The following is a 20,393-nucleotide window of genomic DNA, read 5'->3' on the forward strand; positions in this document are numbered from 1 at the left end:
TATTAAGCACTGGAACAACTTTTTAATAGTTCTGGGAGGAATCTCCATCACTGAACTTTTAAAATCAAGACTGCTCTTTTTAAAAAAAATAAACTCTAGGGATTATTTTAGGGAAGTCCTATAGCCTGTGTTATACAGGAGGTCAGACTAGATCAGCAGTTCTCAAACTATTGTACTGGTGACCACTTTCACATAGCAAGCCTCTGAGTGCAACCCCTCCTTATAAATTAAGAACACTTGTTTATATATTTAAGACCGTTATAAATGCTGGAGGCAAAGTGGGGTTTGGGGTAGAGACTGACAGCTCACGGCCCTCCATGTAATAACCTCGCGGCCCCCTGAGAGGTCCTGATCCCCAGTTTGAGAACCCCTGGACTAAATGATAACAGTGGATCCTTCTGGTCTTGGAATCTATGAATCTTTCAGTGCCACATCTCTTACTAGCTCTAGAAATGACCAACATGCCTAAATCTAGTGCCGATGCCCCAACTAAGGAAGCATCCAAGGTTACTATTGCCTCGGGACACTTAGGTTTTTAAACACTGGGGTCAGTGCTTTGTTTCTGAAGACAGACCACAAGCTTTCCTGGAATCCATACCACTACCTACTGATGCTGGATCACTGATCTGCAGACTTGTCCTAGGTACAATCAGCTGCACAATCACATCCCTGAGCTTCCAAGAAGCAACAACAAATTTTGGTAGCCGCTGCTAGAACCCCATTGGTTGGCATCAAAAGGTCTCTGTTCTAGCTAAACTAGGCCCTCTGGCGCCATGTCTCCAATGCTTTAGTCCTGGTATCCGTTCTACTGCAATGACAGGAAGAGTTTGCACTTTCATCTTCCATTCAGGGGTAACAGTAAATTTATTTTGCCTGCAGATATCAAAATTTTTTCATACTGTTTTAAATTTACCTAAACCTGAGCAATTAGGTAGCAACAATGATCAGTGGGAAAGCACTTGAGAATCCCAATTTACAATCTGAGCCCAAGACACCAATTCCTTAGAATTACTGGTAAGCAGTGGAATTCCTCGACCACAATATACAAGAATTGCCATCTATAAAGAGGACACTAACATTATACAACTTTTTTCATGGAATAAAAATCTACGCTGTATACCCGTTCAAAAGACCACAAGTGTCCAGGACATTCTTTTTTAAATGCTCCTTGAAAAAGAAATACAGATAGAAACCGTGATATCCTGACCTCATCTGACATTTCAGAGCATTCATTTCTATATCTAGACTTTGGTCCACAGACATAGGTTTCTTAACAGTGTAACTGGAAAATAACTCTATCCAGGCAGTGCCTGTGCCTCCATAAAGCAGATTATAAAGGAATCACCTCTTACTCATTTTACTTACAGTTGAGCAACGTATTTGAGGTCATTCAGAAGCAGAAAGCCCTCATTAGGGAATCCCTCTCACCTCCCTTACCATCTACAGTATACTTCCGGAATGATTGGGATATTCACCTTGCTCTCTAGCCAGGGCTTATGGACTTTGTGTGAGATTAAGCTTCCACATTATGATCCTAGAGTTAAAAGATATTTATCTAGTCTTCAAGACTTGTCCCTTTGATCAAGATCAAAGGCTCATCAATAGTTAGCTAAAAATCAATGTATCCAGGCCGGGTTCCTCAGCGCTGGTCACACTCCTGCACATTTGAAGTAGTAAGGAAAGATTCCTTCTGTGAATGAGGTATGGCTATTTCAGTCAGGAGTGGCACCAGTTCATTACTTTCAAAAGCCAGGAAGAGCATGGGCCACATTTAGTTTCTTGGTCAACACTCCTTTAGGGTGTCCGGTACTAGTTGATGAGTGAATGTACTTGACTCCTGTAATACAGGCAGGCTGCTTGCTGGCCCGTGTGGGGGAGCAGCTCCATGCTGTTTGAGAAGCTTTCCCAAAGGACCATGTTCTTTTCAGCAGAGTAGGATGATGGGTCTTCACAGCACTTGGTGCTCAACTCTGTAGTGAATGGCAGGCACACAGAGGACTGTTGAAGTAGTTTATCACTCTGGATAATTCCTTCGGGTGGGATCTGGCAGCTTCAATGAAGGCTGACAGAAAGGGTCTCTTAGCCTGTAATACATCTCAGTAAAGGCTTGGAGGAATCCTTTATTTCATCCTATCAACCGTAGGTTTTCATCATTGTCACTCAAAGTTTCAATCCCTCTTCCCATCTAGTTCACGATGATCAGAAAACCAACGAGATGTGTGTGCACGATGGGGAGGGAGGGGCTGTTTAGAGGGTCAGAGTGTCAAAGGCTAGAATGCAATGATGGCTCACCAGATCCTTGAGTCCTTGTCCTGTATGTTCAGTGCTACTGTCCTTTAGCAGGCTTTGTAATTTGATGGTGTCCATTAGTCTTGGTAGTAGAATCAGGATCATGGGCCTTTCTTGTTGCCTGGGAGATTGTAGAGCTGTGCCTTAAAAGAGATGATGCCCAAAGCAGTGACTGGGTTGTGATACCCTCAATATTGATAACTAAACAAAACATCAAGTCCAAGGTGTGATCAGCTGTGTGCGTTGGTCCAGAGAACCTGTGAGGGTCCTGCGGAGGCGAGTGAAGAGCTGAGTTTTTGGACTTTTTCCATCTGCAGCCCTGTCAACATAAATTAAATCTGACAGGGAAACACCAGTCAAAGGTATTATTTCATCACCAGTGGCATCAGACATCTGTTTCCTTGAAGTAAGCTGTTTCTGTTGTCCTTGACAACGCTGTTGCTCTTACATGCTTTGGAGAAGAGGTAAAGGGGAGAAGGCACTGACCATTTAGTAATGTCTGAGTTATAATTGTAAGAGGCCACCTGACCAGGAAACGGTGGCAAAGGCAGGAGGAGCAAGGGTGAGGTTCAGGGCTCTTTTGCCATAAGAAATGAGGCTGCCAGAGGGATCCCTTACCAGTAGTGGTTCCTGTGCAGTGCAGAAGGACTGGAACAGCAGTCTCTGCCTCTCTTCCAAATTTTAGAAAACATCATTTTGTTCAGTTCTCCTCATTTCCAAATCTTCAAGAGTAAATGGCAGCCACTGTCCTGCTTCCAGGAAGGACTGGGTGTAGGCTGGGCCACCTGGAGGTGGTTCGCACCACTGCTGCTGCATTCCCATGGGGGTGAGAGAGGAGAAGCGACCTGACCCCTTTAAGTGGACCTGACTCCACTCTGGCCTGGTCTACACTACGAGTTTATATCGAATTTAGCAGTGTTAAATCGAATTAACCCTGCACCCGTCCACACAACGAAGCCCTTTATAGCGATATAAAGGGCTTTTAATACTGGTATCTGTAATCCTCCCTGACGAGGGGAATAGCACCGAAATCAGTATTGCCATGTCGGATTAGGGTTAATGTGGCTGCAACTCGACGGTATTGGCCTTCGGGAGCTATCCCACAGTGCACCATTGTGACTGCTCTGGACAGCAATCTGAACTCTGATGCACTGGCCAGGTAGACAGGAAAAGGCCCGCGAACTTTTGAATTTCATTTCCTGTTTGCCCAGCGTGGAGCGCTGATCAGCACAGGTGATCACACAGCGCTCATCAGAACAGGTAAGCATGCAGTCTGAGAATCTAAAAAGAACTCCAGCATGGACCGCATGGGAGGTACTGCATCTGATCGCTATATGGGGAGATGACTGCATGCTAGCAGAACTCCGTTCCAAAAGATGAAATGAAAAAACATTTGAAAAAATCTCCAAGGCCATGATGAAGAGAGGCCACACTAGGTACTCAGTACAGTGCTGTGTGAAGGTTAAGGAGCTCAGACAAGCCTACCAGAAAACCAAAGCAGCAAATGGAAGGTCCAGGGCAGGGTTGCAAACATGCTACTTCTATGCTGAGCTGCAGGCAATTCTAGCCGGGTCTGCCACCAGTACCCCACCCCTGACCGTGTGTTCCGAGGAGGGGGTAATCTCAGCCATGCCTGAGGATTCTAAAGACAGGGAAGATGAGGAGGAGGAAGAGCTTGCAGAGCGCAACACAGCACACCGTTCTCCCTAATAGCCAGGACCTTTTTCTCAGCCTGAGTTTTTGGACTTTTTCATCTGCAGCCCTGTCAACATAAATTAAATCTGCCAGGGAAACACCAGTCAAAGGTATTATTTCATCACCAGTGGCATCAGACATCTGTTTCCTTGAAGTAAGCTGTTTCTGTTGTCCTTGACAACACTGTTGCTCTTACATGCTTTGGAGAAGAGGTAAAGGGGAGAAGGCACTAACCATATAGTAATGTCTGAGTTATAATTGTAAGAGGCCTCCTGACCAGGAAACGGTGGCAACCCAACCCACTATCCCAGATAATGAAGCCATGGAAGGGACCTCTGGTAACTGTACCTTTGTAAATATAAAACATGGTTTAAAAGCAAGCGTTTAATGATTAATTTGCCCTGAGGACTTGGGATGCATTCACGGCCAGTAGAGCTACTGGAAAAGTCTCTTAAAGGGTCTGGGGATGGAGCGGAAATCCTCAAGGGACAGCTCCATGAAGCTCTCTTGGAGGTACTCCAAAAGCCTTTGCAGAAGATTTCTGGGCAGTGCAGCCTTATTCTGTCCTCCATGGTAGGACAATTGACCACGCTATGCTAGTAGCAGGTAATCTGGTATCACTGCATGACAAAGCCTGGCAGTGTATGGGCCCGGTGTTTACTGGCATTCAAGCAACATCAGTTCTTTATCTCGCTGTGTTATCATCAGGAGTGTGATATCGTTCATGGTAACCTGGTTGAAATACGGGAATTTAATTAAAGGGAAAGAGGTGGCTATTCCTACTGGGCTGTTTGCCTGTGGCTGAAAAAAAACAAAAACCTTCCCTGCAGTTAGCCAAGCCGGGGGAGGGAGGAGGTGATTGGCGCTGAGCTTTTTCGCGTTTGGCTAGCAGGGATCTTCTCTGATACCAGCCATGTGGTGGGGGGAGGGGTAAAGCGATCATCCCAGAGAATTGGATTGTGTGTTGGGGGGGGAGAGTTTGGTTTCTGCTGCTGCACGTTAACAGGAAAGATGCAGCACTCAACGGGCTTTGCTTGGTATTTGGGAAAGGAGGGCACTGGATCTATGAAGGCTGCAGAAGCCAAAAGACAATGGCTTACCATGGCTGTATGCAAGCCGAACTTTGTTGCCCGGACCTGTGTCTGTGATCTCTAACACCAAAGCCGCAGGCACTCAATATTAAGATGCAAATGCAACCTTGTACTGAAATCACATGTGCTATGTAAGGTGAATAGCATTGTTCACTGTGAAAGAGTATAACCATTGTTCTATAAAATGTATCTGTTAAAATACTACTTCTCTTTTTTCCCTCCCTCATGAAGCTGCAAATTTTTCAAGCCTCCCTCCTCTGTCCCGAAGGCTCTCTCAGATAAGGCGGCAAAAAATTAAGGGACACGAGACGAAATGTTCTTGGAAATCATGGAAGTGACCTGCAATGAAAGAGCTCATCTGAATGAGTGGAAGGACGCAGTATCCAAGTACGGGAAAGATGCCAGTGAACGTGAGGACAGGAGGGACCAATGTGAGGACAGGAGAGACGTTTGAGATGAGAAGTGTCGGCAGGAAGATCAGCAGTGGCGGGATGCAATGCTGGGGCTGCTGCATGATCAAACTGACATGCTCCGGCGTCTGGTGGAGCTTCAGGAATGGCAGCAGGATCACAGAGTGCCGCTGCAGCCCCTGTATAACTGCCCTCCCCCCTCCCCAAGTTCCATAGCCTCCTCATCCAGACGTGTAAGAACGCGTGAGGGGAGGCTCCGTGCACCCACCCACTCCACCCCAGTGGACAGCCCAGCCAAAAGGCTGTCATTAATTTGAACTTTTTTAGTGGCCTTTTCCTTCCCTCCTATCCTCCTCCCAAACCCCACCCGGGCTACCTTGTCAGTAATCTCCCTCTTTTTATAATCAATTAATAAAGAGTACATGATTTTTAAATGGTAGTGACTTTATTTCCTTAGAAGGCAAGCTGTAATTGAAGGGGGAGGGTGGGTTGCTTACAGGGAATGAGTCAATCAAGGGGGCGGGTTTTCATGAAGGAGAAACAAACAGTCACACTGTACCCTGGCCAGTGATGAAACTGGTTTTCAAAGCTTCTCTGATGCGCACCGCTTCCTGGTGTGCTCTTCTAATCGCCCTGGTGTCTGGTTGCGCGTAATCAGCAGCCAGGTGATTTGCCTCAGCCTCCCATCCTGCCATAAAGGTTTCCCCCTTACTCTCACAGAGATTGTGGAGCACACAGCAAGCAGCAATAACAAAGGGGATATTGGTTTGGCTGAGGTCTGAGCGACTCAGTAACGTGCGCCAGCGTCCCTTTAAATGTCCAAATGCACATTCTACCACCATTCTGCACTTGCTCAGCCTGTAGTTGAACAGCTCCTGACTACTGTCCAGGTTGCCTGTGTATGGCTTCATGAGCCATGGCATCAAGGGGTAGGCTGGGTCCCCCAGGATAACTATAGGCATTTCAACATCCCCAACTGGTATTTTCTGGTCTGGGAAGTAATTCCCTTGCTGCAGCCGTTTAAACAGAGTAGTGTTCCTGAAGACGCGAGCGTCATGAACACTTCCTGGCCATCCCACGTTGATGCTGGTGAAACATGCCCTGTGATCCACCAGTGCTTGCAGTACCACTGAAAAGTACCCCTTGCGGTTTATGTATCCTGGTGCTTCAGTGCCAAGATAGATGGAACCCATATCCCTATCGCCCCATCACAGTTAGGGAATCCCATTGCAGCAAAGACATCCACTATGACCTGCACATTTCCCAGAGTCACTGCCTTTGGTAGCAGCAGTTTAGCGATTGCTTTGGATACTTGCATCACAGCAGCCCCCACAGTAGATTTGCCCACTCCAAATTGATTCCCGACTGACCGGTAGCTGGTGTTGCAAGCTTCCAAAGGAATATCGCCACTCGCTTCTCAACTGTGAGAGCTGCTCTCATCTTGGTATTCTGGCACTTCAGGGCAGGGGAAAGCAAGTCACAAAGTTCCATGAAAGTGCCCTTATGCATGCGAAAGTTCTGCAGCCACTGGGAATCGTCCCAGACCTGCAACACTATGCGGTCCCACCAGTCTGTGCTTGTTTCCCAGGCCCAAAATCAGCGTTCAATGGCTAGAACCTGCCCCATTACCAGCATGATCTCCAAAATGCCGGGGCCAGCGGTTTGAGAGAATTCTGTGTCCATGTCCTCATCACTCTTGTCGCCGCGCCACCGTAGCTGCCTCCTCCTCGCCTGGTTTTGCAGGTCCTGGTTCAGCATAGACTGCATGAGAATGTGCGAGGTGTTTACAACGTCCATGATTGCTGCCGTGAGCTGAGTGGGCTCCATGCAAGCATCCATGGTATGGCGTCTGTACAGTTCACCCAGGAAAAAAGGCGTGAAATAGTTGTCTGCCACTGCTTTCACAGAGGGAGGGGTGAGGTTGTACCCAGAACCACCAGCGACAATGTTTTTTGCCTCATCAGGCACTCGGATCTCAACCCAGAATTCCAATGGGCGTGAGAGACTGCGGGAACTATGGGATAGCTACCCATAGTGCAACACTCCGGAAATCGATGCTAGCCTCGGTACATGGACGCACACTGCCGAATTAATGTGTTTAGTGTGGCCGCGTGCACTTGACTTTATACAATCTGTTTCAAAAAACCGGTTTCCGTAAAATCGATATAATCCCATAGTGTAGACATACCCTCTGTTTCTAATGATATTGGTGGGGTATAGGGCCAGCTGGAGCTGGTTTCCACTACTGTGTCCAGGAGGAGTCAGTGAGAAGCAAGGGTGAATAAACATGTTCATGGAACCATCCAGTTTTGCACGCTGCTTACTGCATAGCCACTAGATCTTCTTGTTACTCTCTGCTTTTTCCTCTTCACATTGCCCACTTTTTGCTTGTCCATGACCCCCATTTATTGAATCATGTCCTATTTATACTATAAACACTGTGGAACAGGGATTGTTAGCCTAGCATGTTTTAAGGTGCTCATAAATAGTAACATCATTTTCTAAATTCTAAATTTAGCTTCACAAGTTCTCTTCACTCAGGCAAAGGATTTGTCATCTGACAGATATGAAAAGCCCTGGGATTAGTTATGTTTGAACTAACTAGATGCCTACAGTACTTTCTACAGGTTCCATTCATTTCAAGGTTAGTAATTTTTTTTCTAGTTTAAAAACAAATCTATGCATGAGATCAAGTTTACATAGCTCTTACAAACATCTCTTAAGAATCATCCTCCTGATACCAAAGCGCTGGTTAGTCCTTTCCCTATCCATTACTTCCAAATGGGAACCCAAGTTTAATTCTGATCCTAGCTTTCTATTTTTGTTTTGGTATTTTCATTTTATCCCACTGACTCCAGAAATTCCATGCATCACAGACTAGTTTACATTTCAATTGTAACATTCTCAGATTCATGCCATTTAACAAGGAGTTATAAATGCACACTACTACATTCACACAGCCCACTTCTTGTGAGACAGTGCATTTCTTAATCTCAATTAAAATTACGTCAGGCCACTGAAGGGAAAAATGTCCAAATTTTAAGCCTGGAGATTCAAAAGGCATCAGCATTACAAATAAATGAAAATTTATTATTTATCCAAAGCCACAAGTCACTGAGAAAATCCAAAGAAGCAAGAATGAAAACTAAATTTCTTTGGGAGAGGTTACTGATGCTAGCCACCTGAGAAATTAGCATATCATTTTGAGGTTCCCATCTGGAAAAAGAGGTCAGCCTTTAATATAGCCACATGTACCACTTGTCAGAGCTCACATCATAAGTATCCTCAACATCTCAGAGAAGTTCCCACTGCATTTGAGTGGCGGTTCTGCAGGGCAGCACCAATATGCACTACTAGACTGGAATTTCACTATTTCAATGAGTCTATGAATCTTTGCAATCTATTGGTGATTAGACAGTATCATCTATAAGCACAATACATGGGGTTTCTGGTATCAAGCTGTAGCTCAGTTCTCCAATCCCAAACCTAGAAGAGTTGGGAAAACGCCACAGAGGACACTTATTCAGCTTCTTGAGACATACAGCACTGATGAACCACTCGTAGTCCACACAAGAGACAACAACTAGTTCCAGGAAGAGCTACATCCAGGCCTTCTTGGCTAAAAGAACTGTCACCACACATGCTCTAGGGTAAGGAATGGATCCCTATGGCTCCAAAGAGGCTGGGAACATCTCAATATTAACATCTTAATGACATAAGTAAATGTTTTGCTTTAAAACAGACACACAAGGTGGGTGAGGTAATATCTTATTTGCCCAACTTCTATTGGTGACAGAAATGCTTATAATACCCCTAATATCCTGGGACCGACAGGGCTAGAACAACATTGCTTTAAAACAAGTTTTAAGTGACCCCCAGAAGTCAGCACTCTTGGTCCAACTGCCTTCAAATTATGCTCAATCCTGTGAGCAGAACAAGCTAGTTGATCCAGAAGAAAACAAAGCAGGCTGTGAGTGCTCCTTCCACAGCGTTAGTAAGAAAGCAGGAACAACAATTATGCAACTGTTCGGAAAATATTGCAACCTAACATACAGCTGATACAGGAAAGCAAAACAAAATAGAGATGCAACCCCTTTAACAGAAGCAAATGCATAAGGGGTGAATAGAACAAAAAGCAAAGGACATTCTCCTTCCGACAGATGCAAGAATAGTCTTCAATAAAGTTATGCTTTGGGGATTCAAGTAACAGAGAAACCATTTTGAGAGAGAGCAAAGGTATCAAAAAGAACTTTCCTTCTTAACTACATCTTTTATTGAACACGTCCTTTGCCTTTGATGAATTTTACTTGTAACAAGTGCAAGCATATTAACAGTAAGTTTTGCGTGTTGCTCAAAGGGTCAATAAAAAACACTTTTCAGAAGAGGCAAAATGGATTTTAAAAGGTTACAAGAGATTAACTTTCATATGCATGAAACACATCTTTGGGCATACACAGCTGCCACTTGCTGTGGATTTGTGCATGTGCAAGCACTCCAAAACTTGAACAAAGGTAGTCCATTACATACCTGAATAGTCACAGAAAAAGCAACTCTGCAGTTGCAAGGAAAATGTGGCATGTGACAATCACCCCTTTCTATCACTCAACCTGCATAAGCTTTTGTGAAATCATGTTGCTTTAACAACAGAATAAATTATTTAAATTTAAAAGCACTTAAGATAAATATCCATTACTTTATAAGATTTTAAACACCAATTATGAGATATAAGCTCCTATAATGCAAGCCACTAAGACAGCTATATTCTTACCTAGTCTGAGCTCTCCGAAGTTCCCACACCCTATCTTCTTGCCCACTCTGAAATTGGGTCCCACCATAAGAACACCAGAGGACGTAGCAGAACTCGGTCGAGAACCATGCCCACTCCTCCCTGGAATTCCTTTTGCTGGCCGCTGCCTTTCATCCTTCTCCCTGTTTGAATGGTCCATGATCTTACAACAAAATCTCTGCCAGTAAACTGGCAGAATTGGGAGTACACACTCTTCTCCTTAGAACAGAAATGTATATCCAAAAGTTTCACTGAGTCAGGTTACAATACAAGTCATGGAAACAAAGTTCTTTTGGCACCATCTCCAGCCTCCTAATATAGCTCCACAGTGGTTGGTTATCTCCTGGAGAACTCAGTAAAGGCAGATCTTTAGAATCTAGAAAGAAAGAAAGAAATATTAATTGATTTTATTCTCGCAATCTCATGTTTCAGATTAAGAAAATACCTACTGCTAACCAAACCTGGACAATTTCCAAGATGGACTATTTAGATTTCATACAAACTAACAGCCTGTCACCTTCACTGGTTTCTAGTGGGGTCTCGCAGGGATCAGTTATGGGTCAGGTTCTGTTTAATATCTTTACCAGTGATTTAAATAATGGCATAGAGAGTACACTTAAAGTTTGCAGACAATACCAAACTGGGAGGGGTTGCAAGTGCTTTGGAGGATAGGATTAAAATTCAAAATGATCTGGACAAACTGGAGAAACAGTCTGAAGTAAATAGGATGAAATTCAATAAGGACAAATGCAAAGTATTCCACTTAGGAAGGAACAATCAGTTGCACACATACAAAATGGGAAATAAATGCCTAGGAAGGAATACTGGGAAAGGGATCTGGGAGCCACATGGACCACAAGCTAAATATGAGTCAGTGTAACACTGTTGCGCAAAAAAAACTAAAACCAAAAAAACATTCTGGGATGTATTAGCCAGAGTATAGTAAACAAGACACGAGAAGTAATTCTTCCGCTCTACTTAGTGCTGATTAGGCCTCAACTGGAGTAGTGTGTCTAGTTCTGGATGCCACATTTCAGGAAAGATGTGGACAAATTGGAGAAAGAACAGAGAAGAGCAACAAAAATGATTAAAGGTCTAGAAAACATGACCTATGAGGGAAGATTGAAAAAAATTGGTTTGTTTAGGCTGGAGAAGAGAAGACTGGGGGTAGGGGGGAAGGGAGGCACATAAACAGTTTTCAAGTACATAAAAGGCTGTTACAAGGAGAGAGAAACATTCTTAACTGCTGAGGATAGGACAAGCAGCAATAGGCTTAATTTGCAGTAAAGGAGGTTTAGTTTGGACATTAGGAAAACTTCTCAACTATCAGGATGGTTAAGCACTGGAAGCAACTACCCAGGGAGGTTGTGGAATCTCCATCATTGGAGATTTAAGAGCAGGTTAATGGGGGGGGGGGGGGGGGAGGGACAGATCAGTAGTCTGAGCATTGGCCTGCTAAATCCAGGGTTGTGAGCTCAATCCTTGCGGGGGCCATTTAGGGATCTGGGGCAAAAATCTGTCTGGGGAGGGGTCCTGCTTTGAGCAGAGGGTTGGACTAGATACCTCCTGAGGTCCCTTCCAACTCTGATATTTTATGACAACAGTAGGTATACAACACAACAATAAGTAATTACTATTTCCAATGTCAACAACCTTAAAAGAAGATAGTTATTCTGAAAAAAGTCAGTCTACAGGATAGCACATTTACAGTTTTGCTACTATGTGGGGTGAGACCCATTTTATGCATAAGTTCACATACTTTTAGAGTTTAAGGCCAAAGAGGATCATTAGATCATCTAGTCCAGCAGTTCTCAAGTTTCACTGCACCGCGACTCCTTCTGACAACAAAAATTACTATACGACCCCAGGAGGGGGAACCAAAGCCTGAGCTTGCCCAAGCCCTGTCACCCTGGGTGGAGGGCCAAAGCCATAGTTTGAGCTCCACCATCCCAGGTGGGTGGGGGGAACCAAAGCCAAAGCCCAAGGGCTTTAGCCCCAGGCAGTGGGCCTGTAACTTGAGCCCCGGTGCCCAGGGTTGAAGCCTTCAGGCTTCAATGCTGGGCGGTGGGACTTGGGCTTTTGGCCTGGGCCCCAGCAAGTCTAACACCAGCTCTGGCGACCCCATTAAAATGGGGTCCTGCCCCACAGTTTGATCTCCTGTATATCACAGGTCATTAAATAAACAAACAGTATGACACAGTATAACACAATAGTGTATGCAAGACAGGAGGCAACTGATCCCGCTCTGTTCTGCATCAGACCCCAGCTGGGGGACTGTGCACCACAATTTAGGAAGGATGTAAGCAAAATGGAAGAGTACAGAGGAGAGCAACAAAAAATGATAAAAGGTTTAGAAAACCTGACTTATGAGGAAAGGTTGAAAAAACTAGTCATGTTTAATCTTGAGAAAAGACGATATGGAGGACCTGATAATGGTCTTCCAAAATGTTGAGGGCTGAGACAGGATGAGAAGTGATAGGCTTAATCTGCAGCAAGGGCTATTTAGGTTAAATATTAGGACAAACTTTCTAACTCTAAGGGTAGTTAAGCTCTGGAATAGGCTTCCAAGGGAGGTTGTGGACTCCCCATCATCAGAAGCATTTAAAAACAAGTTGGAGAAACACCTTGGATGTTTGGGGATGGTCAAGGTTTACTTGGTCCTACCACAGCACAGGGGCCTGGACTTGATGACTTCAAAGTCCCTTCCAGCCCTATGTTTCTATGATGAAATCTGACCCAACTACCTTGTATTGATCCCAATGGCTTTAACTAGGCTAAATCATTTTAGTCCTCAGGAGACTGAAGAAGAGGTTACTTACCTTGTAAGTAACTGTGGTTCAAGATGTGTCCCCTATGGGTGCTCCACTGTAGGTGTATCCAAATCGCTGTGCCTCAGACCGATATGAGGTGCACGGACACGGATACACCTACAACGGAGCACTCATAGGGACACTATTCAAAGAAGAACAGGAGAGACTTGAGGCATTATTAGCAACGTGCAGATTAGCAAGATTCTTCTGGAAAGAAAAGCAGGACACTACTGCAACAAGATAGGTACTGAAGGTATAACAAGACAGTACTTTTGCATGCAGAAATGTTCAAGTTTAAGCTCAGTCTTTAGACTGGGAGTGTCTGGAAATCTTGGGATACAAATTTCGTTCCGTAGAAAAAGTCTGTTTTTCTTAGGCCGTGGTTACACGCAAAACTTCAAAGTGCTGCCGCGGGAGTGCTCCTACGGCAGGGCTTTGAAGTGAGTGTGTGGTCGCGGCACAAGCACTGGGAGAGAGCTCTCCCAGCGCTGCAGGTACTCCACCTCCATGAAGGGATTAGATTACAGTGCTGGGAGCACAGCTGGGGCACTGTTTACACTGGCGCTTTGCAGCACTGTAACGTGCTGCACTTGGGGGGGGGGTGTTTTTTCACACCCCTGAGCAAGAAAGTTGCAGCGCTGTAAAGTGCCAGTGTAGCCAAAGCCTTAGAGACAAGGTAGGTGAGGTATCCACTATCTTTTATTGGACCAACTTCTGTTGGTGAGAGAGATAGGCTTTCAAGCTACACAGAGGGCTTGGTTACACTGGAGAGTTACAGCGCTGGTGGTGGCTTTACAGCACTGTAACTTACTCCCCGTCCACACTGGCAAGGCACATACAGCGCTGTATCTCCCTGGCTACAGCGCTAGCTGTACTCCACCTCGGCCTGGGGAATAACGACTACAGCGCAGCTCTTGCTGCGCTGGGGTGACAGTGTAAACAGTGATTAATCTTACTACGCTGTAACTGACCTCCGGAACATTCCCATAATGCTTTTTAAGTAAAGATAACACTCTTTGTTCTGTTGTGATCCCTCTCTTTGTTTTGCTGTGAACTCGGGGCTCCAGGAGCTGCTTATCTAAAAATCAAACACAGCTACTGTTTGCTCGAGCAGAGGCAGACAGGGAATGTCAACAGCTAGTGTTTGCTTGAGGAGAGAAGCAGCCCAGAGGGGGGGAACGGGGGTCCGTTTTGGAGCAGCTACTTATCTGGTCTGAAGGCTATTTGCATTTAGTGAATGAGAGAGGGGTGGCGGAAGGGGTCGAAACTTTTAAAATGATTGAAGGTTCGTGCTGTGTATCTTCCAGTCTGTAGAACTTGCAAGGCAGGGAGCTGACACAGTGTCAGCTCCAAAAATCCACTCTGCCTCCCCTATGCTCCCTGTCACACTCCACCCCACCCCCCTCTTTTGAAAAGCATGTTGCAGCCACTTGAAGGCTGGGATAGCTGCCCATAATGAACCACTCCCAACACCGCTGCAAATGCTGCAAATGTGGCCACACTAGAGCGCTGGTAGCTGTCAGTGTGGCCACATTGCAGCGCTTTCCCTACACAGCTGTACAAAGACAGCTTTAACTCCCAGCGCTGTACAGCTGCAAGTGTAGCCATACTCAGAGCTCTTCTTACGTGTGGGAAACAGTGTCATGGCTAAATACAAAGTGGAACAGATTATTTATAAAAGTAGTTAACACATTTCAAGGGTATGGCTACGCTTGCAGCTGTACAATGCTGGAAGTTACAGCTGTCTTCATACAGCTGTGTAGGGAAAGCGCTGCAGCGTGGCCACACTGACAGCTACCAGCACTGCAGTGTGGCCACATTTGCAGCATTTGCAGCGCTGTTGGGAGTGGCTGAACATGCCTTCTGGGATACTTCTGAATACCTCTGGAGGCCAATTACAGCGCTTTTGTGGCCACACTGGTGGAGCAGCACTGCATCATGAGCGCTGCAATTGTTATACCCCAAGCAGAGCAGGAGTATAGCCAGCGCTGCAGCCAGGGAGATGCAGCGCTGTATGTGCCTTGCAAGTGTGGACAGTGAGTAAGTTGCAGCGCTGTAAACCCACCACCAGCACTGCAACTGTCCAGTGTAGCCAAGCTCCAAGTCATCATTCAAGGTGAAGTGGCTCATTAACACCCCTCCACAGGGAAAGCAGCTGAAACAGTTGGTGTGGGTTACAAATCTAAACTCCCAGGCTCATCTTTTGAAAGTGTTGTGCAGGTTTCCTGTGAGGATGAAGATACAGGTCAGATATGGACTGACTGCTTTGTGATATGGTGTTTTTGTCTTATTTTCCTGTGTGAAAATAGCATAGTGACTGTCTGGTTTCACCCACATAGTTGCTATTGGAGCATTTAGTGCACTGGATGAGGTACACTTTATGTTCTGATAGGCATTTGTAATCATGGCTGGCCTTAGGGGTGGGCAGGCTGGGCCGCCATCCAAGATACCTTATTCAGGGGTTACTGTGATGATAGCTCCCACCCACTTGACCTGCCAACTGCCAGTGGAGTTTAGAGGAAGCCTGGGCAGCGGCTGAAGAGGGCAGATTGTGTTGGATGTGTGTGTGTGCGTGTGTGTGAGAGATAGGAAATAGATACAGTGCTCCTGTCAGCTAATTTCTAAATTATCATCTGTAAAAAACTTTAGAGTTTTCAAGTTAAAGTTGCACCCCCTCACCAAAATCTAAAATGGCTCCCCTTGTGAGTCAGGAGTGGCCAGAGGCTGCTCAGACTGTCTGCTCTCATCCAGGTAGGCATTGAGAAAGCTGGGACATAGTGTTATTGGTTTTCATAAAGGAGATTCAGAACTGGGAATCAGAAGCACACTGTTGGTACTTGCACTTGTTCTGTCTAACCAACCCCTCAAAGGCTTGACAAATATGTTTATAATAAGGGAGAAGATCAAGTTGAGGGCCTTGGAGTTGCCACCCATTATGTTATTCTGGGTAGTCTGAAAGGAAGGACCTGAGCCATTTCAGTTTATTCCAGCAACTTAGGAAGAGTATTTGGTGATCAAGTGCTACAGAAAGGTTCAATAGGAAAGTACAGTACAGATAAACTTTTCTTATGGACAGAAGATGATCATCCATCAGAGCAACAAGTGTTGTCTTTATACCATGATCCCTCTCTGAAGCCTGACTGAAGGATTCAGGATACTGACAGAAGCCCTGAGACTAGCAAGATTCTTGCCTAGCTTGCTTCATAAGAAAGATTAGATACTGCAAAGTAGTTTGATGATTTCTGTTGTACGGACTAAAACATTCAGTATCCAGTACGGGGGGTGATGAGTGTCAGAGAGGTCCCAGTTTTTCTCTATTCTTACTCATGGGGGCAGATGTTAGTCATAGGTGGTGGGCCTGACTGCCATCAAATATATACAACCATGATGATTACTAGCAAGAGTCGCTTAAATTCCTGAAAGAAATGGGTCTCTGGCCCTGCTCTCGGCTTGTCATCTGTGGCGGATGCAGGTCAATCATCCTGGTTGCAGGCATCTCTTTCATCAAATAAAAATTTCCTCAGTGAGAAATGCTGTGTTCTGAGAGGAGATAGCCAGACTTTACAAAGCAATGTATGGTCTTGTGGGAGGCATGACTTTGCTATCTTTAAGGCACAGAAGTAGATTGTTTGCTTCCTTATAGAAGAGAAATAGGTTTGTAGAAACTGCAGACTTTTCTGCCGCTGTCTTGAGAGTTTCACACCATTTTTAGTATGAGCCTAAATGGCTCTAACAAAAAAATTAATTGAAACACCAAAAACATTTTTAGAACATGCTTTGGATTTCTGCCCTTTAATCATTTCTGATCTACCTAAATAACGTGCCCTCTGTGTATGCAACCCACTGGATGCCCAAGCGTACCAAAGACAGCAAATCATGAACAAGTTTTCTCAGCACTACATATGTTTTGATTAATTCCTTCAAAAGGAAGTTTCTGCCTTTGGAATCTGTTTAAACCCACTGCTCTCAAAAAAAGTATGCGGAGATGGCTGTGTGCACTTTATCACCTGTCATTAAGCCAAATGCTGCAAGTACTTTATTGAATTATTAAAGTCACACTACTCCCACTAGTTGCAAGATTATGGTGGAGTAAAAACCTACTCATCAGCTCAGCACTGGCAAGTGAAATGCTCTTCCTAGCTAAGGTCCTCTCCCTCGAATTAAGTCATCAGTTTCTGCAGAAATCTAAGATGTAATTTTTTTGGACGTTAATTTTCTACATCTTATGGTGGAGGAACACACCTTCCAGATGTGACCAGCTGTACTGCTGACTTCTCAAGTATGCAGACCACAAACCGCTACAGTGCCTCCTCTGCTGAATGGGGAATGATTTGAGCAGAAGCACATACTGAACCTATTATTAGGTAAGGAAGACTCCAAAAGTAAAAGCTGGGAAAATAGAATCTGAGAACCCCCCTTGGCAACAGCAGCCAGGAGAATATTAATGTTGGCACAGATGAGTAGAAGTGAGGATGCTCTTGAAGGCATATTGGGGAACTGGGGGAGGGTGTAGGGCAGGGGTGGCTAACCTGAGCCTGAGGAGTCAGAATTTACCAATGTACATTGCCAAAGAGCCACAGTAATATGTCAGCAGTCTCCCATCAGCTCCCAGTGCCTCCCGCCCACTGGCAGCCCCACCCATCAGCACCCCCTAACTCACTCTCTGCATCTACTGATCAGCTGTTTCATGACATGCAGGAGGCTCTGGGGGGCAGGGAGGGGGAAGAACGAGGGCATGGCAGGCTCAGGGGAAGGGGTGAGAAGGGGGGGAGTGGGGGCAGGGCCTGTGGCAGAGCCAGGGGTTGAGCAGTGAGCACCCTCCAGCACATTGGAAAGTTGGCACCTGTAGCTCCAGCCCTGGAGTTTGTGCCTATACGCAAATTAACATGCGGCTCCTTGAAGAGTCGCGTGTGGCTACGGAACCACAGGTTGGCCACCCTGGGTGTAGGAGAAGGAGAGGAAAAAGACAAGTTTTACTTCTAGCAGCCAGAGGAAATGATAAAGTGTTTCACAAATAAAATCAGATACCTACTCTATTAACAAAAACTAATGTGAAAGATGAAGCCACTGAGTAAGATCCAGGGACAGCAGTCTTGTAGGAATTCCAGCACTCAAACTAAGGGTTGCGCATGGGGCAGTCAGAGGTTTTCTAGATTAAAAAGAATGAATATTTTAGAGCAAGGGTTCTCAAACTGTGGGTTGGAACCCCATTTTAATGGGGTTACTAGGGCTGGGGTTAGACTTGCTCGGACCCAGGGCCAAAACTGAAGCTCGATCCCCACTGCCCGGGGAAAAAGCTGAAGTTCGAGCCCCACCACCTGGTTTTGGTCCCCACTTTTGGGGTTGTGTAATCATTTTTGTTGTCACAAGAGGGTCGCAGTGCAATGAAGTTTGAGAACTGCTCAGGGCCGGCTCCAGGCACCAGCCGAGCAAGCTCGTGCTTGGGGTGGCAGATTCTAAGGGGCGACATTCCCTTGAATCTTTTTTTTTTTTTTTTTGCTTCACCGCTTCGGCCACCCTGCAGGTTCTCTTCTTTTTTCTTTTTGGTTTGCCACTCCAGCCGCCCTGCAGGGGGCAGCGGCGCGGAGGAGAGGAGCGCCCTGCTGGGAGAGGGCTGCGCCCTGTGTCTGCCCCAGCTGGTGCCATGTCTGTAGCAAGCCCAGCAGGGCAGCCCGCGTCCTTCCCTCCCTGTCGACCGGAGCAGCACGGAGCCCTCCCGGCAGGCAGTGCTGCGGAAGCCCTGGCTGCCCCCCTTCTTTCTCTCTCCCTCTCCCGTCCGGGGCATGCCTGCAGTGCTGGGAGTCCCCCTGCACCTGTGCTCCAGCTGCCCCACAGGTTTGCTTTTTTCTTTTTTTTTTTTTTTTTTTTTTGCTTCGGCGCTCCGGCCCCTCTGCAAGTTTTGTTGTTTTGTTTTTTTTTTTGGCTTGGGGCAGCAAAAAAGCCAGAGCTGGCCCTGGAACCGCTGTTTCAGAGACCCAAAGATTACTAAATTGAATCCTAGACAGTGGTTCTCAAGCTTTTGCACCGGTGACCCCTTTTACACAGCTAACCTGAATGTGACCCCCCTCTTATAAATAAAAAAAATTATATTTAACACTATTCTAACTGTTGAGGGCGAAGTGTGGCTTGGGGGTGGAGGCTGATGGCCTGCAACCCCCCCACATAACCTCGCAACACCCTGAGCAGTCACAACTACCAGCTTGAGAACCCCTGTCCTAGACTAACCTGTTAACCTACAGGGAAGTGCTTTGTACTGCCATGAGAATGACCCAAATTACACACATCCCCACACACACACACACCCCCCTTAAGCCTGGTCTAAACCTAAAATTTAGGTCAACCTATCTAAGATGCTCAGGGTTCTGAAAAAATTTCAGACCTTGTGAGACACAGTTAGGCTGATCTAATCCCCACTGTAGACGCAGCTAGGTCAACAGAAGAATTCTCCTATACAATCTAGCTATTACCTCTTGAGGGGTGGATTTACTACCGGCATAGAAAACCCTTCTGTCATCGTAGTGTCTATAACTACAGCAGCATAGTTACAGCTGTGCCACTGTAGTGCTTATAGTGTAGACATATCCTTACTCTCAAGGCTGCGAGGATGGAGAGAGAGTGCTCACTCAGTGGATGAAAGGATGCATACCACGCTGCTCAACAGCACACCCTATGGACTAAAGCAAATCTCTTTCATCTCTTGATTAGGAGGAGGCTCAGTACTACAAACTCAGAGGGCAGCAAGGAAAAGGAGTGACTTTAGGCAATGGTAGGTTTAAAGACATGCATGCTTTTCTACATACAAGCTTTACTGATTCACACATCTTTAAAAAATACAGTAATTTCCAACAGATACAAAAATAAATCTTTCCTATGCTCACAGAAAAATGTGTTCATCCAACATAGTCACCATGTATTAAGAATTCTAGTATCCATAAATGTTACACTGAAAGGAGGTTTTAGAATCTAATGAATAGCAAAGTTTAACTAAATGATTTAAATTAATAGAAATCACTGCTAAGTAATCTGACAAAGGCTTTCTGACAATAGAATGATTAATGTCGACACCCACTAGTATCATTTCTAGAAGAGTGGCTGATGAAGCTGCATCAATTCACAAACTAATGACCCAACCATTACACTAATTGAATCTATTTCCCTATGTTAAGTTCTCCTAACACCTTCTATGGGTCATCTTAATTATCACTTCAAAAGTTTTTTTTCCTCCTGCTGATGATAGCTCATCTCAATTGATTAGACTCTTCCTGTTGGTATGCGTACTTCCACCTTTTCATGTTCTCTGCATGTATAAATA

At 45.4% G+C, this 20,393-nt stretch overlaps 1 protein-coding gene across 5 annotated transcripts in view; it reads right to left on the minus strand.

Annotated features, from left to right (window-relative positions):
* CSNK1G1 (casein kinase 1 gamma 1) overlaps window positions 1-20,393 on the minus strand; it is a 292,459-nt gene that overhangs the window by 180,346 nt on the left and 91,720 nt on the right. For all 5 annotated transcript variants that reach the window (XR_007776268.1, XM_050967443.1, XM_050967442.1 and 2 more), the window contains exon 2: window positions 10,254-10,647. Coding sequence is in view for 4 of the 5 variants with exons in the window: in XM_050967443.1 (XP_050823400.1) it covers window positions 10,254-10,431 (178 nt within the window). In the remaining variant the exon portion in view is untranslated. The remainder of the gene's footprint in view (window positions 1-10,253; window positions 10,648-20,393) is intronic.

The sequence above is a fragment of the Gopherus flavomarginatus genome, chromosome 9 (assembly GCF_025201925.1).
Source record: "Gopherus flavomarginatus isolate rGopFla2 chromosome 9, rGopFla2.mat.asm, whole genome shotgun sequence".
NCBI lineage: Eukaryota > Metazoa > Chordata > Testudines > Testudinidae > Gopherus > Gopherus flavomarginatus.